The sequence below is a fragment of the Salvelinus fontinalis genome, chromosome 17 (genome assembly GCF_029448725.1).
Source record: "Salvelinus fontinalis isolate EN_2023a chromosome 17, ASM2944872v1, whole genome shotgun sequence".
Taxonomy (NCBI): domain Eukaryota; kingdom Metazoa; phylum Chordata; class Actinopteri; order Salmoniformes; family Salmonidae; genus Salvelinus; species Salvelinus fontinalis.
In genome coordinates, this window is record NC_074681.1 from 18,147,833 (window position 1) to 18,162,671 (window position 14,839).

Here is a 14,839-nt window from a genome sequence, read left to right on the forward strand (position 1 = left end):
TTTTTTAAAACATGTGTCGCCTCATTCCGTAGGCTACCCTGACATTAGGTCTACTATAACGAAGGCTGGTTCAACAGCAATGCATAGTCTTTTTTTGCTGGCGATTTAATGATATCATTACATTTTATATGTTGTTTTTTCAACTGTTGTGGAAAAAAACGAACAGATTGCTTGTTTTTCGTATTTAAAAAAAAACGAACTTATTAGAATGATTAATTGTCCTGGTTTTATGGTGAGAACGTCAGTGGCACGTTTTTAGAATTATTCGCTCTTTTTTTAGGCTTTATCAATAATCAATGTAATATTGCTTATTGACAACATTTGGCATGTCCATGATCAGGCATAATGCAATTTACAGTAGGCCTAGCCACTAACGTTATATCAGTGCGAACGCTATGTATATATATTTTTATTTTATTTAACTAGGCAAGTCAGTTAACTTCAACATTTCCATATTGAAGCCATGCAATTACCTAGAACAATGTGGACTGCAAACAAGTTCAAGTTAACATATTTAACAAAGATGGGATAGGTCTACATTTTGTTATTTTGTTTCTGTAAGCTGTTTAACAAACTATAACGGACTAATAGTTGATTCCAAGGCAATACATAAAATACCGTAAATACACAACTTGAAGCAACCAGATATTTAGCCGTGGGGCACGTTCGACACACCCATAACTTGTTTATTCATCAAAACCAGTATTGTGAAGTCATTAAAAATACTTTAGTCCTATTTAAGTAGTTTTTTGGGTAGCTGTACTTAACTTTAATATTCATATTTTTGACAAATTTTACTCCACTACATTCCTAAAGAAAATAATGAACTTTTTACTCCATACATTTACCCTGACACCAAAAAGTACTATTAACATGTTGAATGCTTAACAGGACAGGAACATTTTCCAATTCACGCACTTGTCAAGAGAACATCCCTGGTCATCCCTACGCAAGAACCACCACATATTTTCTGCGCGTTTACAAGATATTTTTGTTGCCATGACAACCCATATTGTGAGGGGTTTTTATGCTCTTGAGACAGACAGACAGCAACAGCGAAAAAAGATCGGTCTAGCCTTCTGTCAGACTTCTAGCTAAATAAGGTGCGAGCTCACTGAATGATTCTATCAACATTTTCTTTATAGAATGATTTGCAATCACATGAACTTCAGCCAGCAAGCTCAGCATTAGTTTGCCAACTCTAGTCTGTGGTGTTGTTGGTTGATGTTGTTGTAGTAAGCTGCTTTGGCAAACTGCCCATATTCATTTTTCCGTGTATCTGAAGCTACAAACTGAAAGTCTGATATGGAGGAGACTGCTACAACGGAGGAAGCCGAGGAGTTAAAAGCCTCTAGCGAGGCCATCGCCTTTCTGTCCAGCATAAGTGAGTTAAGTAGAGCTAACGTTAGCTGTGTTGGCACCTGCACTCTCAAGTTCCTCTTTCATCGTAGCCCTGCTATAGCTGTGGCTTGTTTTCATTGTGTGTGTGTGTGTGTGTGTGTGTGTGTGTAGGGGCTGCGGAGATGCAGCGTTGTCTGTTTGAAGACTCTCTGGTGACAATGTCCGAGGGGGGCAGAGAGCTGGGAGAGTTTAAGGTGACTTTGGAGAGGACCATTTGCAGGGAGCAGCCTTGCCTGCTGCTGCACGCACACAGCCATGGATCTATTGACAACACTCCCTGTGGTACAGCCATCACTGGTAAGACAGGGGGGAGGAAAAGAGGAGGGAGGAGAAAGTGTGAGGTGGGGAGAGTGTGAGTGTTGGTCTTTCTCAGTCTGCGATTACTATCTCTGTCTCTATTTCCAATCAGCCTACCTTTCTTTGAACCTGGAGACCCTGGAGCAAAACCACCACGAGTATGTCAAGGTAAAACTGCCTGAAACTGGTCTACACAGGCTAGACCCATCTAGACCATTTTACAAAACCTTATAAGACTAAAACATAAAACTCTGCAATATAACATTCCCACCAATTCTCTGCTAACCTAACGTGGCAGGTGTAGGAATACGCCTGAGCAAGTTCACACTTCAGTTTTTCATGGAAAACAGAAGTCAGGTTGAAAACACAGTATCCCTGAAAACCAGACGTTAGCGTTTTCTGGCGACTCCACATAGGCTAATTCTCTGCTCTTAGCTTCAAGACCACCGATTGGACAGGAGGTGTCACATGGTCCAGCATGATGGACAGCTGGTGGTGAACAAAATCACCACTGTGGGAGAGGTGAGAGAGAAAAGGGGAAGGAGGTGAATGTATGTGTGAGGTAGGAGGGCAGAGTGTGTGTTTTCCATTGTGCTCTTTGAGAAGGATTTCTATCTGAGATTTCTAACCTGTTGTGTGTGTGGGTGGGTGTGTGTGTGTAGGAGATAAGGAGGCAGACCTTGTCGTACCCTCTGTCCTCTGTGAAGGGGTTAGTGTCCGAGGGCTCTAACCTGCTGCTGCTGAGGGTATTCGCTCTGAGGAAGAACGTCCCGGAAAACATGACCTTCCTGTCCTTCGACCAGGACACACACATATCCACCTCCACATACGTGAGTGTGTCCGTGCATGTGTGTGTGTGAGCCTACTTATACAGTAGCAATGAGTGTCTTCTTTGTGGAAAGTGTGCATGAGTTTGTTTACAGTACTATAACTTTTTATTTGTGTTCTCATTTTTGTTTGATTTGACCTTGTATTGGCCACAGTTTTTGGTTAATGAGTGGTCTATTTGTGGTCAGAGGGAGCTGGGGTGCAGGCAGCAGACGGTGGGAGAGGAGGTGGTGGAGGTGTTTGGGATGGAGAGGACGGTCAACTCGGTGGAGGACATCCCAGCCATGTGGCACTGCTACTTCCTGCCTGACGGGTAAGATGGCATCACTTCCAGCAGACCAAAGAGACACAGGACATACAGGGCACCACCCCAAAGATGGTGGATAAATGAAAATAGTTCACTCAGACTGTTTACTATTGAAAAAAATGATCAGTTCCTGTCTACTTAGGGGAGTGGCTCTCCCATAGACTCCAATGTGATAGCAGCTGGGTCTGGTGTACTTAGTTAATTGACTTCCATTGAAACACAAAAAAGGAGGGAGTGGGTTGTGTCGCTTCCTCTTCCGTCTCTGACTGCCTCTCTCATCACTTTCTACCTGTGTGATGTCATATCCTGCACCTGTTTAGGCATCTGGCTAGCCGAGTGCAGGTGGGCTCTCCTGTGACCATGAGGCTCTTGCTACTCCCGCTCCAAACACACACAGGTACATAAACACCAAAACACACATATGCACACATACGAACACAGTATTAGGAGTGTTCCCCTATTTAAATATAATTATATTTCAATTACAACAATTTTTTATTGCAACAATAATAACAACAGTACACATCAATACAGGGACATTCCTGTGAATACAATGAAAAAATTAAATAATAGAACACCAGGCGATTTAAAACAAATTATAATAATTCAGGACATCATTTATATGTGACAAGGCAATGAGACATTAACAGACATTCAGAGACATGACTTCTAATAATTGCATTTTGTCAAATCTTTTGTGCAAGAAATCATTGTTCCCCTATTTACATGTGTTTATGTATCTGTGTTTTGTCTCAGAGGTGAGGGATGATAAGCCTGTGTTTGAGAAGAGGTCTCTGGTCTGGGAGGAGGACATGCAGATGCACTCCATGTTCCTGGACAGAAAGGTGACATATTAGTATTTTCCTACCCCCTATCCCTCACTCCTACTCTCACCCTAGCCCAGCGTTTCCCAAACTCGGTCCTGGGGACCCCAATGGGTGCTTATTTCGTTTTTTTCCCGTAACACTACACAGCTGATTCAAATAATCAACTCAGCATCAGGCTTTGATTATTTGAATCAGCTGTGTAGTGCTAGGGCAAAAACCAAAATATGCACCCCTCGGGGTCCCCAGGACTGAGCTAGGGAAACACTGCCCAAGCCCCTTACTCTTAAACCACTGACCCCTAAGTTTCCAACATGACCTGACGTGTGTGTGTTACAGGAGGAGTTGAAGGCGGAGCATGCCTCGTACCTGCGGCAGCACCCGGAGCTCCGCACTATGATGGCCGACTTCCTGCAGTTTTTGTTACTACGGAAACCGAGCGACGTATTTGTGTTTGCCCGCGAGTACTTCTCCCCATTCGCCTCCCTCCAACCCCCGGGGAGCACCTTCAACACCTCCTCACCCTGAGGATGCACAGTTCAGATGGAGGAAAGGGAATGAAGAGAAGAAGCCTCTTTTGAGATTCAGCCCAGTTCTCTTTAATAGGTTCTGTCTTTCATCTTTTTTTTCTCTTTTTTTTTGCCCTTTTTCTCCCCAATTGGTAGTTACAGTCTTGTCCCATCCCTGCAACTCCCGTACAGACTCGGGAGAGGCGAAGGTCGAGAGCCATGTGTCCTCCGAAACACAACCCCGCAAAGCCGTACTGCTTCATGACACAATGCCCGCTTAACCTGCAAGCCAGCCGCACCAATGTGTCGGAGGAAACCACGTACACCTGGCGACAGTGTCAACGTACATGCGCCCAACCCGCCACAGGAGTCACTAAAGCGCGATGGTGACGCGATTGTGCACAGCTTCAAAGCCTTAGACCGCTGGGAGGCCCTCCGTCTTTCATCTCGAGGGACAACTGAACTATTTATTAGTGTTTTTTGCAATAAGGCAGAGCAGTGGTTATGAAGTAAATAAGATGAGGAAAGGGAGCACTTGTAGATTATAGGGAAATAGATAAGGAATTCTAGGAGCTCATTATCAGCTTCAGTGTGTGTGTGTGTGTTGTCATTTTAAATTTCAATAAAGCGTAATGTTTTATTTAAGCAAAATGTGCGTTGCGTTAATTAAATTGAACATAAAAAAGGCCCTATATTCTTTGTACCCGGAAGAGAGATGACTTGACAATTTGAGAGTACATTTTTTTCAATGGGTCATGTTACTGTAGAACTAATGAGCGTGCATTATAATGACATACTGATACTCCAATCTTCAAACCGAAAGAAAACAGGACAGCCCATCCAAGGAGTCCGGTGGCAGCAATATTTCGCCCCCCCAAAAAATATATAGCCTACATACGGTATATTGCGACAGTTGTGTGAATTGTGTAATAAATACCATTTTAAATAACACAAGCATATTGCTATTACATTGTTATAACTAACTTCTTTCTAAAACAAGGTTTTCTCACATACTCATAAGCAGAAACTGAGACCCACACACACCAGAGACAGATGGCTGACACAGAACATTCATAAACACTGATAAGGCAGGAAAGGCCTTGAGCAAGAGTGCTTGGGTCTGCATTTCACGAAATAATGAGACACACACATAACCAAGGACAGAGGGCTGACATAAACCTTTCATAAACACCGATTAAATAGGAACATCTGCGCACACACCTAATCTCCTGTTTTAGCTGAACATTTGGTAACAAAGAACTTTTGATGCAAGACTCAGAAGGATGACGCACAGCTCATCCGGACCAATCTGAGAAGACAACAACCTGATCAGGACCAACCAGAAAACCAGATCTACCAGACTCAACCTACTTTCTGTGCTGTATAAAATGACTATGTATTTCTGTTATCTGGGCTCTGTCTGCAGGTTCCTTACGAGCTGAATGAACGAGTCCAAGCACGCTTGTATCAGATATCTTTACCTCTGAATAAAACTGCTTTTTATTATACGAATATCCACCCTGTCCAGAGTCTCTATTTCGTCTCAGTTCTCCAGTAAACTTGTGTCATCAACAATTGTTTTCTTATTAGGTATGTTCTGTCAGTGTCTCATCTACTGACTAACGTACGTGGTGGTTTGTACATTAGTAGAAATCGACCCAAGGTGAGTTTTGTCCGCTCTTTTAAAATGTTATTTTATGTCACTTCTCATGACAACAGTCATGAGTGTCTCCTACGTGTCTCCTACTGTTGAATGACACGTATATTTGATTAAACATGCTGTAAACATTCTTTACGAATTACGATGTTGTCACTAAAAGTACAGACAGAGAGGAAGAGGCGAAGCGAGAGGTTTCCCTCCACAAGATATGTCCAAAATAATCCCAATGCGTTTTTAGAGGTTTATTTTGGACCTAAATTTGCCGCCTGCCTTACCGCCTTTGGGACAACGACTCACATTTTTAGTGCGGAGACGAGCATATCGTCATTATATACATATCTGACAGACACCGTACTTTCCAAGTTTGCGCTTTCCCGGTGCGGTGTTTGTCACTTATGTCATCATGAAATGTTGCTGCTTTGTTTCTCTGACAAAGTGGCGGTTGGTGCGGTTTAAGATGAGGGAGGACGATATTTCTTTTAATGAACATGGCCTTATTTATATTACAGCATATTAGATGACAGTCATTCATATTCAATTCACCCAGCTCAATGTAACGGATGGGTTTGGGCTACTACATGATACTCATATGTTCCCTATACCCATCATGAAGTTGCTACAACCTAGCCTATGAATGAAAGTTTACAACCTAGTTCGAAAGAAATTTAAGTAATCAAGGTGACAGACATTGTGTTATGCTGGTGAATGAGGACCCAAAAGCGACTTAACAAAAACAGAGTCTTTATTCCAGTCTTAAACAAAACGGTACTCCAGGATATATCTTAGATGACACCTGCTCACACGCAGCATCTGTTGAAGGCAAAAACACGACAGGGCGGAACCAGGACACAGAACAGCAAACCTCAAACAAAGATCCGACAAGGACAGAAGCGGAAAACAGAGGGAGAAATAGGAACTCTAATCAGAGGGCAAAATAGGGGACAGGTGTGAAAGATTAAATGAGGTAGTTAGGAAAATGAGGAACAGCTGGGAGCAGGAACGGAACGATAGAGAGAGAGCGAGAGAGGAAGAGAGGGAGGGGAAGAGAGAGGAATAGAAAGAGGGAAAGAACCTACTAAGACCAGCAGAGGGAGACAAATGGAAGGGAAGCACAGGGACAAGACATGATAATCAAATGACAAAACATGACAGTACCCCCCCACTCACCGAGCGCCTCCTGGCGCACTCGAGGAGGAACCCTGGCGGCAACGGAGGAAATCATCAATCAACGAACGGTCCAGAACGTCCCGAGATGGAACCCAACTCCTCTCCTCAGGACCGTAACCCTCCCAATCCACTAAGTACTGGTGACCACGTCCCCGAGAACGCATGTCCATGATCTTCCGTACCTTGTAAATAGGTGCGCCCTCGACAAGGACGGGAGGGGGGGAGGGAAGACGAACGGGAGCGCGAAGAAAAGGCTTGACACAAGAGACATGGAAGACAGGGTGGACGCGACGAAGATGTCGCGGAAGAAGCAGTCGCACAGCGACAGGATTGACGACCTGAGAGACACGGAACGGACCAATGAACCGCGGAGTCAACTTGCGAGAAGCTGTCGTAAGGGGAAGGTTACGAGTGGAAAGCCACACTCTCTGACCGCGACAATACCTAGGACTCTTAATCCTACGTTTATTGGCGGCTCTCACAGTCTGCGCCCTGTAACGGCAAAGTGCAGACCTGACCCTCCTCCAAGTGCGCTCACAACGTTGGACAAAAGCCTGAGCGGAGGGAACGCTGGACTCGGCGAGCTGGGACGAGAACAGAGGAGGCTGGTAACCAAGACTACTCTGAAACGGAGATAGCCCAGTAGCAGACGAAGGAAGCGAGTTGTGAGCATACTCAGCCCAGGGGAGCTGTTCTGCCCAAGACGCAGGGTTTCGAAACGAAAGGCTGCGTAAAATGCGACCAATCGACTGATTGGCCCTTTCTGCTTGACCGTTAGACTGGGGATGAAACCCGGAAGAGAGACTGACGGAAGCACCGATCAAACGACAGAACTCCCTCCAAAACTGTGACGTGAATTGCGGACCTCTGTCTGAAACGGCGTCTAACGGGAGGCCATGAATTCTGAACACATTCTCAATGATGATTTGTGCCGTCTCCTTAGCGGAAGGAAGCTTAGCGAGGGGAATGAAATGTGCCGCCTTAGAGAACCTATCGATAACCGTAAGAATCACAGTCTTCCCCGCAGACGAAGGCAGACCGGTAATAAAGTCTAAGGCGATGTGAGACCATGGTCGAGAAGGAATGGGAAGCGGTCTGAGACGACCGGCAGGAGGAGAGTTACCTGACTTAGTCTGCGCGCAGTCCGAACAAGCAGCCACGAAACGACGCGTGTCCCGCTCCTGAGTAGGCCACCAAAACCGCTGGCGAATAGAAGCAAGCGTACCCCGAACACCGGGGTGGCCAGCTAACTTGGCAGAATGAGCCCACTGAAGAACAGCCAGACGAGTAGAGACAGGAACAAACAGAAGGTTACTAGGACAAGCGCGCGGCGACGCAGTGTGAGTGAGCGCTTGCTTTACCTGTCTCTCAATTCCCCAGACAGTCAACCCGACAACACGCCCTTCAGGGAGAATCCCCTCGGGGTCGGTAGAAACCACAGAAGAACTAAAGAGACGGGATAAGGCATCAGGCTTGGTGTTCTTATTTCCCGGGCGATAGGAAATCACGAACTCAAAACGAGCGAAAAACAACGCCCAACGAGCTTGACGTGCATTAAGTCGTTTGGCAGAACGGATGTACTCAAGGTTCTTATGGTCAGTCCAAACGACAAAAGGAACGGTCGCCCCCTCCAACCACTGTCGCCATTCGCCTATGGCTAAGCGGATAGCGAGCAGTTCGCGGTTACCCACATCATAGTTGCGTTCCGATGGCGACAGGCGATGAGAAAAGTAAGCGCAAGGATGAACCTTATCGTCAGACTGGAAGCGCTGGGACAGAATGGCTCCCACGCCCACCTCTGAAGCGTCAACCTCGACAATAAATTGTTTAGTGACGTCAGGAGTAACAAGGATAGGAGCGGATGTAAAACGCTTCTTGAGGAGATCAAAAGCTCCCTGGGCGGAACCGGACCACTTAAAGCAAGACTTGACAGAAGTCAGAGCTGTGAGAGGGGCAGCCACTTGACCGAAATTACGAATGAAACGCCGATAGAAATTAGCGAAACCGAGAAAACGCTGCAACTCGACACGTGACTTAGGAACGGGCCAATCGCTGACAGCCTGGACCTTAGCGGGATCCATCTGAATGCCTTCAGCGGAAATAACAGAACCAAGAAAAGTGACAGAGGAGACATGAAAGGCGCACTTCTCAGCCTTCACGTAGAGACAATTCTCTAAAAGGCGCTGGAGTACACGTCGAACGTGCTGAACATGAATCTCGAGTGACGATGAAAAAATCAGGATATCGTCAAGGTAAACGAAAACAAAGATGTTCAGCATGTCTCTCAGTACATCATTAACTAATGCCTGAAAGACAGCTGGAGCATTAGAGAGACCGAACGGCAGAACCCGGTATTCAAAATGCCCTAACGGAGTGTTAAACGCCGTTTTCCACTCGTCCCCCTCTCTGATGCGTACGAGATGGTAAGCGTTACGAAGGTCCAACTTAGTAAAGAACCTGGCTCCCTGCAGCATCTCAAAGGCTGACGACATAAGGGGAAGCGGATAACGATTCTTAACCGTTATGTCATTCAGCCCTCGATAATCCACGCAGGGGCGCAGAGTACCGTCCTTCTTCTTAACAAAGAAAAACCCCGCTCCGGCGGGAGAGGAAGAAGGCACCACGGTACCGGCGTCGAGAGAAACAGACAGATAATCCTCGAAAGCCTTACGTTCGGGAGCCGACAGAGAGTATAGTCTACCCCGAGGGGGAGTGGTCCCCGGAAGGAGATCAATACAACAATCATACGACCGGTGAGGAGGAAGAGAGTTGGCTCTGGACCGACTGAAGACCGTGCGTAGATCATGATATTCCTCCGGCACTCCTGTCAAATCCCCAGGTTCCTCCTGAGTAGAGGGGACACAAGAAACAGGAGGGATAGCAGACATTAAACACTTCACATGACAAGAAACGTTCCAGGATAGGATAGAATTACTAGACCAATTAATAGAAGGATTATGACATACTAGCCAGGGATGACCCAAAACAACAGGTGTAAAAGGTGAACGAAAAATCAAAAAGGAAATGGTCTCACTGTGGTTACCAGATACTGTGAGGGTTAAAGGTAGTGTCTCACATCTGATACTGGGGAGAGAACTACCATCTAAGGCGAACATGGGCGTGGGCCTCCCTAACTGTCTGAGAGGAATGTCATGTTTCCGAGCCCATGCTTCGTCCATAAAACAACCCTCAGCCCCAGAGTCTATCAAGGCACTGCAGGAAGCAGCCGAACCGGTCCAGCGTAGATGGACCGACAAGGTAGTACAGGATCTTGATGGAGAGACCTGAGTAGTAGCGCTCACCAGTAGCCCTCCGCTTACTGATGAGCTCTGGCTTTTACTGGACATGACATGACAAAATGTCCAGCAGAACCGCAATAGAGACAAAGGCGGTTGGTGATTCTCCGTTCCCTCTCCTTAGTCGAGATGCGAATACCTCCCAGCTGCATGGGCTCAGTCTCTGAGCTGATGGGAGAAGATGGTTGAGATGCGGAGAGGGGAAACACCGTTAACGCGAGCTCTCCTCCACGAGCTCGGTGACGAAGATCTACCCGTCGTTCTATGCGGATGGCGAGTGCAATCAAAGAGTCCACGCTGGAAGGAACCTCCCGAGAGAGAATCTCATCCTTAACCTCAGCGTGAAGTCCCTCCAGAAAACGAGCGAGCAACGCCGGCTCGTTCCAGTCACTGGATGCAGCAAGAGTGCGAAACTCTATAGAGTAATCCGTTATGGATCGATCACCTTGACATAGGGAAGCCAGGACCCTGGAAGCCTCCTTCCCAAAAACTGAACGATCAAAAACCCGTATCATCTCCTCTTTAAAGTTCTGATATTCGTTAGTACACTCAGCCCTTGCCTCCCAGATAGCTGTGCCCCACTCCCGAGCCCGACCAGTAAGGAGTGATATGACGTAGGCGATCCGAGCTCTCTCTCGTGAGTATGTGTTGGGCTGGAGAGAAAACACAATATCACACTGGGTGAGAAAGGAGCGGCACTCAGTGGGTTGCCCAGAGTAACATGGTGGGTTATTAACCCTAGGTTCCGAAGACTCGGAAGACCAGGAAGTAACAGGTGGCACGAGACGAAGACTCTGAAACTGTCCTGAGAGGTTGGAAACCTGAGCGGCCAGGGTCTCAACGGCATGACGAGCAGCAGACAATTCCTGCTCGTGTCTGCCGAGCATTGCTCCCTGGATCTCGATGGCAGTGTTGCGAGAATCCGTAGTCGCTGGGTCCATTGTGGTCGGATCTTTCTGTTATGCTGGTGAATGAGGACCCAAAAGCGACTTAACCTGTCTAGGATCAGCGTGGCGCTAGCGGCACACCCCCCCCCCCCCCACTGAAAAACCAGTGCCGCGAAATTCAAAAAAAATATTTTTTTAAAATATTTAACTTTCACACATTAAAGTCCAATACAGCTAATGAAAGACACAGATCTTATGAATCCAGTCAACATTTCCGATTTTTAAAATGTTTTACAGGGAAGACACAATATGTAAAGATGTACATCTATTACCTAAAAACACATTAGCATATTCCACCATCTTTTATTTGTCCACCAACACCAGTAGCCATCACCAATTCGGCTAAACTAAGATATTTATAGCCCCTAACCAACAAAAAAACTCATTAGATGACAGTCTGATAACATATTTATGGTATGGGATAGGTTTTGTTAGAAAAAAGTGCATATTTCAGGTATATGGCATAGTTTACAATTGCACCCACCATCACAAATGGACTAGAATAATTACAATGAGCAACGTGTTTACCTAACTACTAATCATCAAACATTTCGTAAAAATACACAGCATACACGAATCGAAAGACACAGATCCTGTGAATACAGACAATATTTCAGATTTTCTAAGTGTCTTACAGCGAAAACACAATAAATCGTTATATTAGCTTAGCACATAGCAATTAGCAGCCCAGCATTGATTCTAGCCAAAGTGAGCGATAAAAGTCAACATCGCCAAAAGATATTAATTTTTTCACTAACCTTCTCAGAATTCTTCCGATGACACTCCTGTAACATCACATTACAACATGCATATACAGTTTGATCGAAAATGTTTATATTTAGCCACCAAAATCATGGTTAGACAATGTGAAATGTAACTCAGCTGGTCAGAATTTGTCCTTGCGCCACTTAGACAGTGATCTACTCTTATACATAAATACTCATAAACGTGACTAAAAAATATAGGGTGGACAGGGATTGATAGACAATTTAATTCTTAATACAATTGCGTTATTACATTTTTTAATTTATCCTTACTTTTCAATACAGTTTGCGCCAAGCGAAGCTACGTCAAAAAACATGGCGTCCTAAGCCACTAAAATGTTTCGACAGAAACACGATTTATCATAATAAAAATGTCCTACCTTGAGCTGTTCTTCCATCAGTATCTTGGGCAAAGGATCCTTTCTTGGGAGAAATCGTCTTTTGGTGGAAAGCTGTCCTCTTGCCATGTGGAAATGTCAACTACGTTCGGGATGAACTGAAAAGCGTTCCCAACTTTTCACATCGTTGCAAAAATAAATGTCCCAAAATCGCACTAAACGGATATAAATTGCTATAAAACGCTTTAAATTAACTACTTTGTGATGTTTGTAACTCCTATAACGAGTGAAAAGATGACCGGAGAAATATAACAGGCTAAACTAATGCTTGGAACAGGAGAGGGTCGGTGTCTTCCACGCGCGTTACGCAGCAAGAAAAGACTTGCTAGCTAAAGGTTTTTTTCATTTGTAGTGCCTGTGAACGAGCAATCGAGCCCGTTGGAATCGTCATCACGTAAAGGCATCCAGGGGAAGACGTAAGAAGTGTCCGTATAGTCATAGCAACGACAGTGCCCGTTTAAATGACTTCAGAAAAGTGGCCAACGTTTCTCAAATCTGACTCCATGTCAGGGAAATTGCTGTAGAATGGGCTCTGTTCCACTTAGAGACAAAATTTCAACTCCTATAGAAACTATAGACTGTTTTCTATCCAATAATAATAATAATATGCATATTGTACGATCAAGGATTTTGTGGGAAGCCGTTTAAAAAATTAGCCACATTAGCATAAATAGTCTAAACAGCGCCCCCATCCCCAACAGGTTAACAAAAACAGAGTCTTTATTCCAGTCTTAAACAAAACGGTACTCCAGGATATATCTTAGATGACACCTGCTCACACGCAGCATCTGTTGAAGGCAAAAACACGACAGGGCGGAACCAGGACACAGAACAGCAAACCTCAAACAAAGATCCGACAAGGACAGAAGCGGAAAACAGAGGGAGAAATAGGAACTCTAATCAGAGGGCAAAATAGGGGACAGGTGTGAAAGATTAAATGAGGTAGTTAGGAAAATGAGGAACAGCTGGGAGCAGGAACGGAACGATAGAGAGAGAGCGAGAGAGGAAGAGAGGGAGGGGAAGAGAGAGGAATAGAAAGAGGGAAAGAACCTACTAAGACCAGCAGAGGGAGACAAATGGAAGGGAAGCACAGGGACAAGACATGATAATCAAATGACAAAACATGACACATTGACACATTCAATACCGCCTTGCACAATCTTGCCTGCATCTAGCTTATCTAGGGTGTAATCAGTCCAACAGTTGCAAACAAGTTTCTGTTGGACAAATTCAGGTATTTTTCTCCACATTTTGTTCCGTTTGCTTCCGTTTAAGAAAAGTTTTTCAACAGAATCGGCGGACTGAATACACCCCTGATCACACACAAACACAGTTCACTTTCATAACAGCCACATATAAACATCATGATCCTTTTGATTGTTGGATAATTCCTTCTTGCATTTACGCGCTCTCCTCCTCTACCCTTTTCCCTTCGCTTGTGGACTTTAGTGCACAACACATCAGCTGTCTGACAAGAAGAAAATACCTTTCCAACCCAAACCTTCATATCGTAACCGCTAACCGCTACATACAGCCTACATTGTTGTCACCATATTAGCTAACTTCAAGTCAACATAGCTACTACAACTAACTCATTAGTAAATCCGCTACAATCATGCAGTACAGTGTACAGTTAGTAAGAAGTTTAGCAGTCACACCTGTGGGCCCAGGTGGCAATAAATTAATAAAACCAGAAGCTTACCTTGACTTGGAAGAGTTCCAGTGTTGGATAGCCATAGCTAGCTAGGTAGCATAGCATCCCTCTATGTTTGAGCTGGGTGTTTGAGTAGGCTAAACTAGATATCTGCATTTACTAACTAAAAGAAAAGAAAAGTAAAAAAATATATAAAATCTGTGGACTGTCATGTCCTGTCATGCAGAAGAGGGTACCTACTTGTCATAGTCTTATAGCCAGTGCTTAATTTGAGACTGACCCTGCCGGAACAGGATCTGGCACCTCTCAGTTTTGGACTGTTTCGTTCCGGAAACCATTTGCCAGGATCCGGTACCTTTTCTTGGCATGACCTTTTTTCTCTCACAGTTTACTTTTATTAGAATTCTTTACATTGCAATCAGAGTTAATTCAAGTTGCCTCCTCTGTAATTCTCCAGCCCCCTAAAAAGTTAATGGGAAAACTTGCCTGATGTTCTATATTAAGAATTGATTAGAGTTGGACCGGCCCGTGTTTATGGTTTGTGCAACATTGTAGCGCCTATAGGCCAATGCATGGCCATTGCTGTGGTGAGAGAGAGAAGTGTGCCTGTTTCTCTCACAGAACTAGAATGACATTCATTTTCTATGATCTCGTTCTCTCTCTCTGCTCTGATAGACATGAGCCTGCAACTGTCATCTATCCAGCGTTGCACTTCATCATTTGTTTCCTTATAGAATCATAGTCGCAGGAAGGGTGCTGGAGGTGCCGCAGCACCCCTGATAAATGT

At 44.9% G+C, this 14,839-nt stretch overlaps 1 protein-coding gene across 2 annotated transcripts; it reads left to right on the top strand.

Annotated features, from left to right (window-relative positions):
* Nucleotides 1-1,006: 1,006 nt before the first annotated feature.
* catip (ciliogenesis associated TTC17 interacting protein) lies at nt 1,007-5,641 on the top strand. Of its 2 annotated transcripts, XM_055866484.1 has the most exons (10): nt 1,007-1,103; nt 1,286-1,384; nt 1,513-1,698; nt 1,811-1,866; nt 2,134-2,220; nt 2,361-2,528; nt 2,715-2,839; nt 3,154-3,230; nt 3,590-3,678; nt 3,997-5,641. In XM_055866484.1, the coding sequence occupies exons 2-10, from the start codon at nt 1,306-1,308 to the stop codon at nt 4,183-4,185; spliced, it is 1,056 nt and encodes a 351-aa protein (XP_055722459.1). In that variant the 5' UTR covers nt 1,007-1,103; nt 1,286-1,305; the 3' UTR covers nt 4,186-5,641. The 2 variants fall into 2 exon arrangements, with proteins under 2 accessions (XP_055722459.1, XP_055722458.1); XM_055866483.1 differs by having other exon boundaries at nt 1,007-1,384; nt 3,997-5,640.
* The last annotated feature ends 9,198 nt before the right edge of the window (nt 5,642-14,839 follow it).